The sequence below is a fragment of the Camelina sativa genome, chromosome 6 (assembly GCF_000633955.1).
Source record: "Camelina sativa cultivar DH55 chromosome 6, Cs, whole genome shotgun sequence".
NCBI lineage: Eukaryota > Viridiplantae > Streptophyta > Magnoliopsida > Brassicales > Brassicaceae > Camelina > Camelina sativa.
This window is the reverse complement of record NC_025690.1, coordinates 14711223-14730084: the sequence shown is the minus strand read 5'-3', so window position 1 is coordinate 14730084 and position 18862 is coordinate 14711223. Positions and strand designations below refer to the sequence as shown.

The following is an 18862-nucleotide window of genomic DNA, read 5'->3' as shown; positions in this document are numbered from 1 at the left end:
AATCAAATTTCCTAAAAATTAGGGAATCCAGATTTTGTTGGTTTTTGGTAATTTTCAAAGAAAAACCAAAATCTATATTTTACTAGTTTTTCATTTTCAAGCGTGATTTGAATTCTTTTTTCTGTTTTTCTTTTTTTAATAAATTTTTAACGCAAAATCTAAAAACCATAAACCAAAATCTAAAATCTAAAAACTAGAAACTAGAATTCAAAAACCACTTAAAAACTTGTAAACATTCATGGCCTATATTTTATTTTATATTATAATAGAGAGAGGAAAAGATGGGAGAAGAACAAAACCCTAATCCGATGATCTTCTACCTAGTTGCCGATCTACAGGAAGAAATCATCCTTCGATTGCCGTGTAAATCCATCCGCAAATTCAAAGCCGTCTCAAAAGGATGGAGATCAATCGTGGAATCGAAGAGTTTCGCGGAGAGGCGTTCGCGTATGATTCTTCGAAAGAGCCGCCGGCAAATCCTTGCTTCTGGAGGAGTAGAACGGAGGAGCGAGTCGCGATTCCAAGGTGACGAAGAGGTCGATGTGGTCTACCTACACTGCGACGACGTCACACGACCTTCGCTGACATGTGACGGTTTAGTTTGCATCCCCGTACCGGGTTGGGTCAATGTTCTGAACCCTTCCACCGGAGATATCATTAGATTCCCTTCCGGTCCTGATCCAGTGACCCGCCGCTATTCAGACATACTAAATCAATTCTCGAACCTTTATGGTAACCAGGAACTCTCTCTCTCTCTCTCTATATATATATATATACAATTTATTCGACTCTTTTTTTCTTTTTTCTGTTTATGAATTGATTGGTTTAGAAGAATTGAAAATCGTAGGTAAGTGGTGCAATTTTTTCCCAGCATTTTGGGCGATGGGATTTGGTAGGGACAAAGTCAATGGGAGCTTTAAAGTTGTGAGGATGTTCTTTGATCCTCACCATTACTGTGAAGTTCTTGATGTCAATATTGGTGAATGGCGGAGATCACTCCGTCCCCCTCCTTCGTGATGTTCCCTCAAGCAGGTATTCCACTAGATCCGCAGACCAGCTAGTGAACCTTGATGACCGTCTAGCCCTAGCCACAACTGCCTCTTCGCCCTGGAGACTAGAGATATTGACCATGGATGCACAAAAAGAAGATGGATGGACCTTGACTTACTCCATACCTTTATACTCGTGTACAAATCTTTACCCTTTTCCTTTGAATGTGCATTTCAGGCCGGTGGCGGTTTCCAAGCCAGGGAATCTTTTCTTCCATGACAATGAAAAGAGATTGTTGAAATTCTATCCAAGCACTAACCTCATTCGCTGCATCTCTAAAGACACTTTGGTCATATCTCCTTTCATTGAGAATTGGCTCCCACTGCTGCCTCCCAAAACAACATTCGGGTTTCAGGATCCATGCCTTGGTCACATGCCAAACTCGCGGATTTCCAAATTTCTTAGCAGCATCGGACCAAAGATCCCAACTTTACTACTCACTGCATATGTGTCTCTTGTAGTTTTCCGTCATTATTTTGTATCCTCTAAGTCTTGACTTTAGTATAACCACAACTCCTATTACATATTTAACAATGATTTCTATAATATTAAATAGTTTATATTACATAAATATTTTCTTTAACTAAGTGTCTCTCAAAAATCAAAACTTGTACAAAATTTCTAAAATATTTTCATTAATTATTGTTCGTCTATTTCTCCACTAATGTATAAAGTTATATTGACCAATGTCTTTTCACACTACCCCGCCGGCCCGTCATAATTTTCGTATTTTCGTAATTTACTTGAAAGATCGATTTATTATCTAAAACATCATTCCCATAGGCGCATTATGTATTCAACTTTATTATGTATTCCTAAAAATAAAGATAAACATGTAACTGTAGCTAGCAGTGTGTTTGTACTTTGTATTATCCAAGAGTGGGACACGAATACTGTTATATACATTTGTATATATGGCCATCAGAAACCTATTGGTTTTGAGGAACCGGGTTAAATGTTTCGTCTTTGGGTCTTCGGATGACGACGATCCGGAGAAGAATTTACTAAGGTTGGAGTCTCTCGCACTTCATATCCAATGAAAGAATATATCTAACACATCACACAATTAGATACTATTGTTTTGGGATTTTATCATGTTGAAAGAAGTTTCGGTTAAGAAAAGAGTTTAACAATGATTACCTATAAATATTGAAAACTGGACGTGTTAAAATTTACAAATCATAAACCGGATTGATTTCAATCCAAGAGAGCATAACCATTAGGATCATGGAGTATTATTCTACAACTACTTGTTGTACGTTCTATGTTCTGAGGAATCTTTTTGCAGACCTGAGCATGAGACTCGCTTCTCTTTGAAACTTCTTTACCATTTTGTCAAGCTCTTGTTTCCTAGTCTCCACATTCTTTTCTGCCACTAGCTCCTTAAGTCCAAGGTAGAGTAAAGCAGCGTGTAATTGTGTGAATCTCCGTGAAAGGAGAGTTATGCATTCATCAAACATATATAGTGTTACATGTCATAAGGCCATATCTATGTGGAACAATATCGGATATATACAAATATAAGATTCTCATATATCCTATCTAACACACCCCCGCAGTCGGAGCTGGAGGTAGCCGAACACTCAGACTGGACCGAAAATCTTAAAATAGTGTGGTTGGTAGTCCTTTGGTGAAGATGTCGGCATACTGGAGGGATGTTGCAACATGAAAGACTTTGATATATCCTAATGCAACTTTCTCACGCACAAAATGAATATCAATCTCAATATGCTTTGTGCGTTGATGCTGAACCCGATTAGTAGAAAGATATACGGCACTAACGTTATCACAGAACACAAGTGACGTCTTTGGAACCAGGATCCGCATTTCGACGAAGAGATTACGCAGCCAAGTGAGCTCAGCCACAGCATTGGCTACACTGAGATATTCAGCCTCTGCACTCGAGCGAGACACCGTTTGTTGCCTCTTAGACGACCATGAGATGAGGTTATTACCAAAACATCAGTTCTTTGATCGTCACACTTATTAGGAAGTTATGCTCGATTTACCGAGACGTGTTACAAACCGACGTAAGGAGAACCATTCAGCCGATGGGCTTTTATTTAAGGCCTGACCAGCGACCACCACTGCGGCCGAGTCCAAGTCTTCACCACGTTCTAGATCCTTCCTACGCCGCCCCTTTCCATGCACTTAACAAGAGAAGACGTTTCTACCCTTACAAAATCCTAAACCTAGCCAAAACCCTATAAATACTCTTCTAAACCTAGGATTTAGAAGGTGCCTTCAAAGTGCCTCAAAGCAGCCCCTAGACCCGACGACCAGAGAAGCAGCCGCGACTAGAGCTCTCTCTCTCTCTCGTTCATCCTTGAAGCCTTGAAGTTTACCAAACTCTTTCTCTTTCTCTTGTTCGTTTGATACACTAGTTTTCATAAGGAGAAGTCTTTACATCTTGTACTTGATTCTAAGAAGTAATATCTAAACCTTATTCTTACTATTTATTATTTTATGTTTATGAATAGTTTAAACCTTGCTTTGATGATTCCCTTAAACATGTTAGAGTAGTTTTCTAGTTGGTTTTAAAGGGATTATCAAAGAGGGGAGATGATCTTAGTTTAGGTGGCAATTTTTAGGGTTTGTTAGATTTAAATTCTGTTTATTCTATGCTTTAATTCTAAGTCTTTGCTTAATGCTCTAAGTTAGCCTCATGAACTAACTATGATCTAAAGTGTGTATGCTTTGCCAAAAACTTTCATGTGTGCTTGACCTAGCTTTGATGTGTGAGGAGTCATAGGAAGCACATACCCCTTACCTATGGAATTTCATGGATTAGAATCGAACCTGTTTTAAATGCTTTGATCTATGTATCGTTGCCTGCGACAGTTGAGTAACGGAGTGTAGAGAGATCTTAGACGGTTAGCTTGAGATCTATAAGTTAACGGTTCATTCGTGTTTCATACTCCAAGTTTTAGATAAACAAACTAACCCTAAACTTTCCTAGATAGATAGATCATCAAACCCTGTGATTCCTCTTGATGCCCAACGCTTGCTTTTATTTATGTTATTGCTTACTTACGACCGTGACAACAAAACCCCCATTTTTATTGAGTCCTAGCCTTACATCTCTTCCGACGGATTCTCTAAACAACAACTCTCTCTCTCTGTGGGATCGATCCTTAAATACTACTACCGATTAGCTGTGCACTTTCAGCCGTCGTGTGGTCTTTTAAGGTAAAAGATTTTGAAGTGAAAAACCACACACATCAAAGCTTTTTGGCGCCGTTGCCGGGGAGAGATTGTTCTTTACAAGAGTCTAGGAACTAGAGTAAACGTCTAGGACACCTTGCTTTTTAATTTTTCTTTTTGTTTTTCATTGTTTCAGGAGACCTTGAGGATGAACCTCGACGCTCTCCCATGAGATTTTGAGAATCTCACTATTGCACAACTCATGTCACACCACTGAGCCACGGACAGAGACCCATCTGGTCTGCAAGGCCACTCGCTGCAAGGTTCACACATTGGTCACTCTGGACCATCCGTTGTACCATCACTTAGGCGACCTTGTCGCAGTTCTTTCACTCGACCACCTCAAGGCCGAGCACCACTTGGACAAGCTTACTGCCGAGCTGACCACTCTTACACGCCGTACCACGCGGACGTGCCATGCTGCGCAACGGACCAGTACCTTGATCCGCAAGAAGTCATGAATGTCGATCTCAAAGAAAATTTTTTCTATGACAATCAAAAACCAGTCACTTCAAGGAGCTCTCACACTGAAGACAAGCTCATGAAGATTATGGAAGAACTTATATCAAGTCAAGAGGAGGCTGATAAAGGTTTAAACGCTAAATTCGACAAGATGAGTATTGAGTTTGAAGCTAAACTTGAGACTATCACCAAAGACGTTACACGCTTGGAGGAACAAATCAATGCCATAAACAACCAAGTTCTAAACACTTTTGAGGATATACAAGATCATGGAACAAAGCTTATCAACTTAGGCTACACCATCGAGAGCCGCCTAGAGTGGAAAGTAGAAGCCATATTCAACAAATCCGGTGAATGCAATAATTGGAGTGATGATCAATTATATCAACCTACTGATGCTGAAGAAGGATATGGAGCCTCACATGAGTTTCCAACCGATCCTAACAATTCCAAGGAGTGGACTAGAGAAAAAGATTACCCAACCGTTGAGGAAGAAGCTTATTTCGAGGAGAGAGCTATAGAATATAAAGATTTGCCAAGAGAGAATGATGAGTCTTATGATCTATCATCTGCTAAAGAAGATGAAGAAGAAGATCTCAAAGACTTCTACTGTTGCATGACATATCAGATCCCTAATGGAGAAGTTCCCGAAAATCACAATTTTCAACAATTTCAACACAAAGAGGAAGCTTTCTACTGAGGTAACCCTAGAATTCGACCATCTCCAGCACCTTATGATATTTATGAAGATTGGGAACCTGTTCCAAGTCACCGTCCAAGCCGTTTTCAAAGACCTTATCCAAGGAGAGCCGGAGCCAATTTAAACCGCTCATACCGAGAACCTGATTTTATCTGATTTCCCCACCAAGTTTTTGAAGACAATTTTCCTGTGCCTACACAACAAAAAGATGAAGAAGAAATGTTGCTAAACCTAATAAGTCAGTTAGCAGATCTTCAAGATGAGACTATGAAGATGCTACATGAGAAGCTTGACAAAGCCCAAGCTGATCTTTCGGGAAAGGTGGATAACATTGTTGCTCGAGTTCAAAGATTGGAGGAACAAAATTTTAAAGATTCTGCTATTCCTCCTCTACTATATCTCGATAAAAGAAAAGCTGCCCTAGAGATTGAAGAGCTTGAAGAAGAAACCGTGGGAGACAAGCTACAAATTTCCATGGAGACCAAAAGCTTCAACCCCAACTCACTCAAGCACTCTCGAGAAGAAGAAGGAGCAAACCATACAAATGTTTGTTTTGCTACTACCACACCCTATGCTCCACCACCACGAGACCTAGAAGGTCGAGGAAAGGGAGAAGCGGAGCTGCCAACCTCAAATAGTACTGCCGAAACAAGGAAAGAAGACTATGCAATAGAGCCACCTGATGCCTACATTGGAGAAAGATCCAAGAGAGCTTGTCTAAGGACAACCCACTCTCCTCACCGTGCTTGAGAAAGCAAGCTAACGTTGAGCCAACGACGTTAAACAAGTGCGTTTCTTGGGAGGCAACCCATGTCTAGTAAGTTTTTATTTTTAGAATTTATTTTCTTTTACTTTTAATATTTTTGCATTTTAATTTCAGGTTAATAAAAAAAAACACAAAAAAAAAAAAATAGAAAAGCCAAAAAAAAGGAAGAAGAAGGACCATGGATTGGCTATGCACACTATGACTAGTGGCAAGTACCACCTACTGACCGGCCATGTTCAATGTGACCGAAGAATGTTGAAGGCGACGGATCATCACCATCCTCATGTGATCAATGTTTGCCTCACATCACCATTTCTTGGTCTTTTCTTACATCCTTTTGCGTGGAGTCTCATGATTGATGTTACATGGTTTTTTTCCACTACAAGTATTCCAGCACAATGCTTGCATTTAACAGTTTCTTGATCATCACTGTTCTTTCCATTAAGATCTAAGTGATTCCAAACAGGTGAAGTAAAGCGACGTGTCCTTCTTTTAACTTTTCCATTAATCTTCGTTTTCTTCTTCTGAGGAGATATGTCCTCATCAGTACACTCGTGTGATTCAACATCATGAACATCATGATCATCCACATCATGAACATCATGATCATCCATGTCTATAATAAATGTACACATAGACAAACTTATATAATCTTCATGCTTATGATTAAACAAATAATTTTACTAAAATGATTAACGAGATAGTGTACTTACGTATTGTCAATGACGATGAAGGTTTCCACCCAAAAAAATGACGATGAAGGTTGATTGATATGAGTTTAAGTTCGAAACCAATTTTTTTCTTAGATTTATATAGTACGACACCATTAAAAAAACTAGGGTTAGGGTTTTAAGTCAATTAGTAGATAAACTAAAATGTTAACAAATAAAAATAATTTTAAAAATTACTATATTTTTAAGGGTTTTCCGGACTAGTCCGAGCCCGGTCGGGCTAAGCCCGAAAAACCCTAGAACCCAAACGGGCTGAGCTCGAAAGGCCTGATTTTTTCTGCACATATATATTTAAGCCCGAGCCCGATATTTTTCAGGGTCGGGCCGGACCAGCCCGCGGGCTTTAGCCCTAATTGACATGCCTACCAGCCATACCAACCGTAGCCAATACCATGTCCCGCGTCCCAATACCACGCACTGTGTACCGCGTACCGCACTGTGTACCGCGTACCACACCGTGTACCGCGTACTGTCCCATGTACCGCGTACCACACACCGTGTACCGCGTACCGTACCGCATACCACCACCGTACCAGCTGCTGCTGTCCGCGACCGTTCACTCGTGTACCGCAAGACTATTCTGAACCACCACCATCCTTACCACCTACAATCACCATTCATTCATTTAGGTATGTTTTTATGATTTTTATTTTCTCATTATTATTGATGGTTTTAGGTTTTTGTTTCAAGGCGGATGCATTTAGAGATATATCAATCATACAATTCAATTGAACTTAGCCTAGTTCATAATCGATGTCAAGCAACCAAAGGAAGTACAAACGGTTAGTCACCACACTTTCATTCCACAACCGACCTCTAAGACAATTTTTGGGCAACCATAAAATGTCTAAGAGTCGACACAACATCATTCCATCAAGGTGACATTGTTCTTAAACCCTACACTTTTCCTTATGAATTTTAATCCTCAACTCTTTCTTTTTCCCCACTGAGGACGGTGTGATTTAAGTCTGGGGGGAAGGATGTTCCATCCTATACTAATGCTACTTTCTATCTTGTTGACTTGAGACCTTTTTCCACTTTTTACATCAATAATTGTGACATTTTTATCGAGTCACATATTTTTTTATTGAGTCAAAACTAGTAGGGGATTATGATCTTATTCTAACGGTTTATTTGATTTGGATTAACACTCTTATGACTCTTGATTATGCTTGACAACAGAACAAAAGTTTGGAAAGACTGTGAGCCGACTCAACAATCCCCAAGTCCCTATTCGATGGATATTTAGATGATCTAACGTTGTCTCTAACTTTTATAGGACCTAAACTGGACTTAATTATCAAGCCCTGGGAATTGGTATACATTGGACTAGATCTCTACATTCAAGCCACACAAGACATTGCACTTCTTCAAAAGTATGTTCCCCTCTCTCTTCCCTTCAATACTCTAAAAAAAAAAGAATAAAAAAAAAAGAGAGAATAAAAGATGAGATGATTTTGATCAGTTTAGAGGGGTAGGTAAATTACCTGTGACCTCATTATTCTACTCTTGAGTCAAATGATCACACAAAGCTTGGAAGCGAGGGGTAGGTAAATTACCGATGACCCCAGTATTCGCCTACACCTTTGATTAAAAAAAAATACAAAAAAAAATTAGGGAGAGATAGATCCCTTGGAAGTGAGGAAAGGAATCATATGAAGAAAGTCTTGGCTTGAAGAGAGTCTACAAGCCTCTGATCGATTTTCCCTTGGTAAGATTTCACTTTTTATTATTGCTTTAATTTATGTAAAGAGATGACAATGGAGATTCTGGAGACTCTAAAGAATTGTGGGATCAAGAATTGTGACACTCATGGTGGATTGCAAATGGTAGTTCCTAATGTCAAGGCGAAGAAGAGTGCAACGACAATATCCCCAAAGATAAGTGAATTCCCATTATTTTCAAAACGTCTTTTCCATGATTTATTCTGATTATTTGCTTGAGGACAAGCAAAGTCTAAGTCTGGGGAGTTGATAACAAAATTATTTTACCCATTTTAGCAATAGTGTAAGTATGCATTTAGGATGAGTTTGGTATGATTTCAAGGCTTTAATGTCTATTATCAAGTATTTTAGGTTTCAAGAAGGTTTTACAGGTTTTATAGCAAAATGGACCAAAAGACAAGGAAAATACGTTTTAGGAAATATTTAGAGCTTTACAGTATGGGCCACTTTGAAGAACTTCCAGAATTCACATTTCGACGTACTTGATGTCTATGGAAATCTGGAAGAGTCATATTTCTCCTCGAAGTGAAATCAAGTAAATCCGATCACTCACCAGGAAGTTATGCCCGATTTACCGATACATATTTTAAACCGACGTAAGGAAAACCAATAAGCCAATGGGCTTTTATTGAAGGCCTGACCAGCGGCCCGGCCCGGAGGAGCCACCACGTTCTAGAACCTTCCAACGCCGCCCCTTGCCATGCACTTAACAAGAAAAGACGTCTCTACCCTTACAAAACCCTAAACCTAGACAAAACCCTATAAATACTCTTCTAAACCTAGGGTTTAGAGAGTGCCTTCAAAGTGCCTCAAAGCAGCCCCTAGAGCCGACGACCAGAGAAGCAGCCACAACTAGAGCGCTCTCTCTTGTTCATCCTTGAAGCCTTGAAGTTCAACAAACTCTTTCTCTTTCTCTTGTTCGTTTGATACACTAGTTTTCATAAGGAGAAGTCTTTACATCTTGTACTTGATTCTAAGAAGTAATATTTAAACCTTATTTTTACTATTTATTCTTTTATGTTTATGAATTGTTTAAACCTTGCTTTAATTATTATTTTAAACATACTAGAGTGGTTTTCTAGTTGAGTTTAAAGGGGTAATCAAAAGGGGGAGATGATCTTAGTTTAGGTGGCAATTTTTAGGGTTTGTTAGATTTAAATTATGTTTATTCTATGTTTTATTTCTAAGTCTTTGCTTAATGCTTTAAGTTGGCCTCATGAACTAACTATGATCTAAAGTGTGTATGCTTTGCCAAAAACTTGCATGTGTGCTTGACCTAGCTTAGATGTGTGGGGAGTCATAGGAAGCACATACCCCTTACCTATGGAATTCCATGGATTAGAATCGAACCTGTTTTAAATGTTTTGATCTATGCGTCGTTGCCTGCGACAGGTGAGTAACAGAGTGTAGAGATCTTAGACGGTTAGCTTGTGAACTATAAGTTGACGGTTCATTCGTGTTTCATAGTCCGAGTTTTAGATAAACAAACTAACCCTAAACTTTCCTAGATAGATAGATCATTGAACTCCTACGATTCCCCTTGATGCCCAACGCTTGTCTCATTTAATTTACTTGATTTTATTTTCGTTTATTTTCTTACTTACAACCGTGACAACCAAAACTCCCATTTTATTGAGTCCAAGCCTTACATCTCTTCTGACGGATTCTCTAAACAACAACTCTCTCTGTGGGATCGATCCTTAAATACTACTACCGATTAGCTGTGCACTTTCAGCCGTCGTGTGGACTTTTAAGGTAAAATATTTTGAAGTGAAAAACCACACACATCAAAGCTTTTTGACGCCGTTGCCGGGGAGAGATTGTTTGTTTACAAGAGTCTAGGAACTAGAGTAACGTCTAGGACACCTTGCTTTTTAATTTTTCTTTTTGATTTTCATTGTTTCAGGAGACCTTGAGGATGAACCTCGACGCTCTCCCAGGAGATTTTGAGAATCTCACTATTGCTGAGCTCATTTCGATTTACCGAGCCACGGAAGGAGACCCTTCCGGTCCGCAAGCCCACTCGTTGCACGGTTCACGCATTGGTCACTCTCAACCAACCGTAGTACCATCACTTAGGCGACCTTGTCGCAGTTCTTTCACTCAACCATCTCAAGGCCGAGCACCTATGGGATCACCTTACGACCCAGCTGCCCACTCATACACGCCGTACCACACGGACAATTGGTGGACAATTGGTGGCAACTTGTCATGTGGGAAGGTTGTTAAAGGGTGGAGACCAGGGTTCGAGGAACGCATAGCGCACCAATAACCTACTGGTGAATTGAGATATCCACAGTGATGGGTTAGGATCAATGCCCTGCAGAGCCAGATTGGAGTCCGTTTAGGCGGCTAGCGGTGGGCTAGCGGGATCCACGGATGGTCCGTTGGGGCAGCTAGCGGTGAGCTAGTGGAGTCCGCGGGACGGGTTTTCACAAAACTTTATTGAAAGATGACAAAACCATACGAATTTTTGAATTAATAATTTAATAAGAGTTGTGAACCTCTTTAGTTATTAAAACAAGACCTCGTGCAGCCTTTATGGCTCTTGCGTATACCAGCGAGAGGATTCTGGTCTATGAATAAATACAATTGGAGAATCGAAAGCCTAGATTCATATATCTTTCCGGTTAGTGCTTTTTAATAATATATGTATTTTTAATTTTACAACTAGAATGTAAGTTAAACCGCTGTGATGGTTTTGCAGATAAAACAAAAAAAAGAGTCAAAAACTAATTTATAAATCATATTCTTAAAATATTATTAAAAATCAAAATTTAATTCATATTTTATAGACTATGTTCTTTTATAATTCATATCTTGAATAATATTTTTAAACATTTTTATTTTTTCAAATCACATTTTTTCTTAAAAAGTTTTAAATATCATATTTTTATACATTATATTATATTTTCCATAAATCATATTTTAGTAATATTATTATATATTATATTTCTTTAGTATAAATTTGTAAACATCATATTTCTGAATATTATTTTTATACATTATATTGTTAAATCGTATTTTTATATATCATATCTATATTAACATTTTTGAAATACATTTTGGTTTATGTCATTGAAGTTTATTTTATTTAATTTGTTTTTTGGAACATTAACCCTACACATTTTCCTAAAATAACATTTCTACTTAATTAACCCTTATAGATTTTCCTAAAATAACATTTCTACTTAACTCATTTAATGGAACTATATTAATCGATCAAATTTATTTATGTTTATTGCCATACGCAGCATGACACCATCATTTAAGAGATCGAGAATAAATGCTCAAAACTTATTTTAATACATCTTTATGATAGTTGAATGTAAATCGAGGGACTTTGAGAAACAAAATATTACATTCTCAATTATACTTATGACGAAGATAATTTTCATAAACACGATAATCCAAATTAAGAAAATCAAATTTTAGCATATATATAACTTTGTAAGCAAGAAATACATTTATTTCTGTATATATCTCCTTTAGAAACTAAATATTGTTCTGCAATATTCTTAACAACTCAAATAGACATACAGAAAAATCTCATGTTTATTTGTTGTTTATGATGAGGATATTAGCCATACTTCCGTCTTTCTATTTTAGTTGTTTATATTATTTAATGTTAAATTCACTACTCTAATGTTAAATTATTTTAATACTTCAAATAATTTAATATTCTAAATATAATTACAATATCCTCATCAAATCTTCGACTTATCAATATGTTAACTACACATGAAGATTTAATAGGAAACGGAAACATGATATACTACACCTACACTCATAATTAGTGGCGTACTATATTACTAGCATATATTATAACTACTTCCAAAATTGTAATATTTTCAAGATATTGTATACTTGATCACCAAAATTATCTCTACATATTCACGCAAAAAAACCCTACGATCAAAGTTTAAACACTATAAATATGTTTAGTTTACAGCAGCTAATATCACCGAATACATTTCTCAATTTTTCATAACAAATACGCAAAAAAAATTCACTACTCCATTGTTATTATATATGTTATTATTTGCTACTTCTTATGTGATCAGTTACTTCTTATATTTTCTTTGTTTCATATGTTAATATATATTTCTTTGTTTTCATCCTGTCATTCGTTACTATTAGTCTATTGCTTATTATGTGATCCAACTATCATTATGATATTCACTGAATATTATTGTTATTTGTTTAGGAGATGTCATTGGACAAGTCGGTGACATTGGGGAGATCCCGGAAGCAAACAAAAAACCAGCTAATAAACTTAATTTTAAATTGAAAGATGAAAAATGAGTTTTAAGTGAATAGTTATGTATAAATATAAGCATGTAATCATTTTCTTTATATGAGATTTATAAATTTGTTTTTTTTTTTTTTTTATGTCATAGTGACGAGAGACTTGGGTGTAACTTGTAGTGTTCACTTGGTTATTCAATAAAGTATTTTCAGAATATTTTCAACCTACTTTATTAATTCAACTGATTGAATGTCAATTCACTTATTAATCTGCCTATAATTAACTAACCTGCTAATTCGTGTTTGGGGTTTAGGCTAAACCGTTTAGCCGTTTAGGTCATACTTCCATATTTCATATTGTTAGTTGCTTTTCAAGAAGTCGTTTCTTAAAATACAATTAACCTTATAATAGGTCGGTAGCTAATCTCTAAAAATTGATATGTTACGTTTCTAAAATGTCTATACCAATTTGGTTTATAATTTTCTAAACTAATTTATATATTTAGAAATTTATAACACTTAATAACATATGCTAAATATATATATACAATATATTTTCTTTTAAAATCTCTAATATTCAATAGTAACTACACTGTTTGATATGAAGAATTAAAATCTTTAATATTTCTTAAGATGGTGATAAAAAATTATAAAAATAATTATTTCATGGATTAAATCTAATAAATATAAGTATTTATAATATAATTTATCTGCGGTATACTGCATAATAACTTTTATGAATATAATTTTTTCACGGGCTAAATCTAAAAAACATTAAACTTATGGGTTAAATTTAAAAATACTAAAAATTTTAAAATATAATAATATAAAAATAATTTTTTTCACGGGTTAAATCTAAAAACACTAAAAATATAAATTTTTAGAGCCATAAAAAATTCAATACGGTAAAAATGTAACATTATTATAAATAAAACTTAATAGTTGTTCTGTCATGTCAGCAATATACAGGTGGCCAAATTTTAGAATTGACACTTAAAATACAATTATACAATCTTAAACACTTAACAAATACAATGTTTAAAAAATTTAGTTTTTTTATTATAAAAAATCTTATACACTAAACAAATACACCACGAGTTAAAATCTAGTTATAAAATATATTTTTAAACATAATACCTGTAGCCTGTAGGGTCTTTAATTCAGCTGAAATTGAATGAAGTTTTTAATCTTGTTCATTCGTAGCCAGCCTAAACCATACTAACAAATTACGTAGAAATTTTTATACAGTCAGCCCGGTATGATAGATGCCATAAATAAACAAAAATCACAATATTTTCTACTTTAAGGTTTTGGTTAGTATGGCTTAGGCTACAAAAGATGAAGGGAGGAGGGGCGGATCTACATTACAAAGAGGTGGGGCACGTGCCCCACACTAATTTTTAAAGTTTTGCTTCTAACACCAGCCCGTTAGAATCTTTAGCTCAGTTGGTAGTTATACCCAAGATAAAACATTAGGTCACGAGTTTGATTAGCACCTAGTACTTGCTATATTGTTTTTTTTCTTCTTTAAGTATTTTAATACGTGAGGCATTTTCTTATCCCATTTTTCCTTAAATAAAACTATATGCATTTAGTTCTATTTTTTTTTTTCCAACCACACATTTAAAATTAAAAGAGAATTCCGAGATTGGTCGCCCAAACCGGAGGAAAAGAGTTTACAAAAGAAATTTCAGAAACTAAAGTCCTTGAAGACCGGGCTAAACAATCTGCTCTTGCGTTAGACTCACGAGGAATCCTCTCCAGAGTGAAAAAAGGGAAAGAAGATCTGAGAATAGTTCTATTTTTTTTTCTTTCTATTTTCACTTTAACTTTTAACAATTTTAATTCCTGTTTCCTTTATTGCAAAGTAAATATATATCGTAATTTAATAAAATACAAGTAAGAAACTAGTAAATTACTAATATTAAACAATATTATATTTTTTGTAGTTTTTTTTTTGGGGGCAAAATCTCTTTTTGTAGTTAATTTATTATTTTAAACTCTAAATTTGTGTGATTTAATAAGATAAGTAATTTAAATATATTAAACATATTTATATTTTAAAATGAATTATAAGTTTGTATCTAATTAAGCATCATCATGAACCGGTATAAACAATACTTTAAAAAAGTTTGGCTCATTTTTTGGACTTCAAACAATCAAACCTTATAATATATTTAAAAATACAAAATATTTACTTTAACATAAACAAAAAAATATATTTTATTAACTATATTATTAATTATAAGTGCTCCAGATAAAATTTTGTTCTGGATCCGCCACTCGAAGGGAGAACTGAAATTTTTTAAATGATAATGGCTGATTGATGATTTATAAGTACGATGGAGAAATACACGACGAAAATCAAATAGTTGGGTTTAGTCCGTCTATCAGATAATTGTTTTTAGCCAACAAATCAAACAAAACAAAACAAAGGACTAGTAGTTGTGTTTTCTTGGTCAACTACTAAATTATAAATTCCAAAGACCATTACGAGACAAAGATCGACACAAGGATTTAGGACTAAGCTATACTGACATAGTGATTATAGCACTTGTCAGTTAGAATCTATGTGAACGGAATCGATATCTTTTGTTAGAGTAGAGCATATTTTAAGGTTTCAAAAGATAGTCATTGCCTCACCTATTAAGCGCGAAAGCAATGGCATTATTGGTACGAGATTCTTGTAATAAAAATCATATGTATAATAATGTTATGAATCTCCAAAGTTTTCTCATCAACGTGCGTCCACTATGCAACGTGTGTCCACTATGCAACGTGTGTCAACACAAGTACATCGGTCAGATAATTCAAATTGTACGGGTTTAAAGCATTTGCGTTTTTCGTAACTTAGTGGGATATTATTAAATCAAACACATTACAACGATTAGGTGTAGTTCGAATTGGGTTTCCATGGAACTTATCTATACTTCAGCTGAAATTGAATGAAGTTTTAATCTTGATCTTTCGTAGCCTAAACCATACTAACCAAAACATAAGTAAGAAGACAATATTATACACTCAACCCCGGTATAATAGATGCCATAAATAAACCCAATCATAATATTTTCTACTTAAAGGTATGGCATAGGCTAAAAAAGATCAAGGAAGTTGGAGACATACGACCAAGAATAAAAAAAGGAGAGCTAACATTTCCATTAACATATTGTATCTAAGTAAGTAAATAAGGTGAAAATAAATACAACTTATTCATTGTTCTGGCAAAAAGAAACAGAGGAGGCTAGCTTTAGATTGACCTAACAAATTTCCCCCAGAATCAAGGGCTTGAAGGAGAGCCCCCATCTTCAAACTGATCCTGCAGAGTCTACAATGCACCCACAGTTCTTGCATGATCCTCTATCCAAGATTTGAGTCCACTTTTGAGATCCACAAAAGTTGTTTTCAACTCATCAATGGAGTTGGCAATGGTGTGGATATTATTGATTGACTTAGAGATCACATATAAGGCAAAGAAGAAAGCACCAATGATGTGTTTGTGATTCCACACAACTTCAACACCTGGCCAAAAGTGATCATATGAGAGAAAGCGTTCCATGAAACACATAAAAGAGGTGGCTAAAGTTTTACTAATTATAAACATTACCTTGAGAAATGAAGTTTTTCTTTGTTTTCTCTTTAAAGTCTTCACTCAGGAGATTAGTCCACTCATTACGCACAGCTGGAAAGAGTGTTTCAGAAAGAAACCTAGAAGTTAGATAGTACTTCATGCAAATGGGGCAAAGGGCAAGCACAAATCCTTCTTTAACCATATTAGATACATGGGCTGCAAATTCCGAAACAGACTTAGAAATAAGTACTAATTAACAGTAAGCTTAGAAAGTAGACACAAGCAAAAGAAACTCACTGCTTATGCAATCGTTACATAGCAAGCAACCACAATTAGTAATAGGCATCATGGCCTTTTGAAGCTGACAGTTGCCACAGAATGAAAAATCCTCCTTCAGAAAAAAGAAGAAAAAAAACAATTAGTAACGAGGTTAATGGGGGTCATGAGAAAAAAAGATTTGATGGCACAAACCTCAGCATAACGCACGCCAGATTGGGTTTCACGAGCATGATTGAGAGTTCTACTTGCTCTCTCAAATCCCTTTAAGTCCCAATTTGAATTTACAAGCATATACAAAGCTTTGTCACGGTGGATTCATGATCCTTGAGAAGTTGTGGCAACAACAGCGTTCAACTGATGAACAAAACCAAACAAAATCAGACTCTCTTGTACCATATACATTGAATCAGAACATATAGTTTCGTATCAATAGTGAATCAAATTACCTCTGGATCGTCGATGATGGTCTCCGCCATTTCAGCCGTTTCGGGGTGGATTCCTGATCCTTGAGAAGTTGCGGCAACAACAGCGTTCAACTGATGAACAACACTAAACAAAATCAGACTCTCTTGTACCATGAGACATTGAATCAGAACATATAGAGAGATCAATAAGAACAGTGAATCATATTACCTTCGGATCGTCGATGATGATCTCCGCCATATCAACCATTTCAGATTCGCTTGTGATTTTTTTTTTTTTTTTTGTAAGATTCAATTCATGTTTTCTCAGATTGGATTTGAGGGTTTTGAGAGATAGTAAAGTATGCTTTTATCTTTCATTTACAATCTACTGTTTTTATGATTTCCCCACCACTTAATTTCACCTCCACCTTTTTGTTCCCTTTTATTTTCTATTGGTTTAGCTATTTAGATTTCAGGGAAATAAATAAATATAACAACATTGAATCCAAATAATTTAATTACAAGTATCTTATCTTATTACTTATTTTATAAAGTTTGCCATTTGCAGGATCATGAATCAGATGTTGACATATCTCAAAATAATTATATTTTTGTTTTAAACATGGTAGGACATATAATTATGAAAAAATTATATCTATATAAACCTTACATGTTTACATCTAAAAAAAATTATTAATCAATAAATAATGAATTAAGAAGTTAAAAAAATAATAACATAAGTTATTTAACATAATTCTCACTAGATATAAATTGTATTTATCGTTTTAATATAATATTTTTTAAGGAGATTTTTGCCAAATATAATGCTTCTCCACCTATAAAAGGCCTTTTTCTTAAACCTGCCTCCACGAAAAAAGAGTTTGGGTAGTATCTCCACTTTATAACTTTGGAGAAAAGACTGTGGGGAAATTGGATCGCTTGGCCAAAAGGGCTTCGTTAAACAAACTGATGTCACGGAACCCCATGCCACCTAAGTCTTTGAGCAGAGAGAGTTTTTTCCAACTAATCCAATGGATTTTTTGGTGACTTTCACTTCAAATCTACGTTGCACTGAAACGGGTACGGGAACAGGAATCGGGTACAGAAACGGGGACGGAAAACGTCAAAGTAAAAATTAGTAGATACGGGTACGGCATGGGTACTTCAATAAACATATAAGAAAATTATAAATATAAGTCTCAACATAAATAATAATTATAAATATAAGTCTCAAAATAGAAGAAAATTTGTCTCCCTCGCCTCCTGTTGCTCCTACTTTCTCTATTTTCGTCACATAACTCCAGAGTGGAGCCTCATCACTTTCATTCGTAGAACTTGTAGATTCATTACCAGCGGCATCACTACTACTACCAATATTCTCACCCGGTCCTTGAGAATTGTTCATCTGATTAAACAAAGAAAGTAACCAAACGATGTCGATCAACGATCACACACATGAATAGCAAACAACGATCACATACATGAATAGCAAACAAAGATCATTGAATAATATTATTCTATCAACGATCACAAACGATCAGTCTATCAACGATCACACACATGAATAGCAAATAATCAAACAACGATCATTGAATAATATTAGTCAAAATAGAAAAGAGAAGAAGAGACGTATGTGTTCTGGTTTTGACGTTTCGTGAAGGAAAGCAGAGAAGACGTCAAAGACTAGTGAATCGTTTATATAAACAGGGGCGCAGGGAAGTGAATC

At 35.6% G+C, this 18862-nt stretch overlaps 2 protein-coding genes across 3 annotated transcripts; one reads left to right on the top strand and one right to left on the bottom strand.

Annotated features, from left to right (window-relative positions):
• On the top strand, window positions 259-1564 carry LOC104791400 (F-box/kelch-repeat protein At2g43270-like). Its single transcript, XM_010517281.2, has 2 exons — window positions 259-732; window positions 848-1564. The coding sequence occupies exons 1-2, from the start codon at window positions 282-284 to the stop codon at window positions 1015-1017; spliced, it is 621 nt and encodes a 206-aa protein (XP_010515583.2). The 5' UTR covers window positions 259-281; the 3' UTR covers window positions 1018-1564.
• On the bottom strand, window positions 16018-17536 carry LOC104791399. 2 transcript variants are annotated; one of them, XM_010517277.2, is made up of 6 exons: window positions 17366-17536; window positions 17179-17268; window positions 16925-17086; window positions 16751-16844; window positions 16490-16669; window positions 16018-16404 (listed from the first exon to the last, which is right to left on the bottom strand). In XM_010517277.2, exons 3-6 carry the CDS (start codon window positions 17021-17023, stop codon window positions 16211-16213), a joined length of 567 nt encoding a protein of 188 aa, XP_010515579.1. In that variant the 5' UTR covers window positions 17024-17086; window positions 17179-17268; window positions 17366-17536; the 3' UTR covers window positions 16018-16210. The 2 variants fall into 2 exon arrangements, with proteins under 2 accessions (XP_010515579.1, XP_010515582.1); XM_010517280.2 differs by having other exon boundaries at window positions 16490-16564.

Bases quoted from the DNA above. Each gene is read 5' to 3' on its own strand.
- LOC104791399 (XM_010517277.2), bottom strand. From the start codon at position 17,023: ATGCTTGTAAATTCAAATTGGGACTTAAAGGGATTTGAGAGAGCAAGT. The intron at 16,670-16,750 runs GTGAGTTTCTTT...CGGAATTTGCAG, and splicing joins ATGTAACGATTGCATAAGCA to CCCATGTATCTAATATGGTT. The intron at 16,405-16,489 runs GTAATGTTTATA...ACTTTTGGCCAG, and splicing joins GAAAAACTTCATTTCTCAAG to GTGTTGAAGTTGTGTGGAAT.
- LOC104791400 (XM_010517281.2), top strand. From the start codon at position 282: ATGGGAGAAGAACAAAACCCTAATCCGATGATCTTCTACCTAGTTGCC. The intron at 733-847 runs GTAACCAGGAAC...TGAAAATCGTAG, and splicing joins TCAATTCTCGAACCTTTATG to GTAAGTGGTGCAATTTTTTC.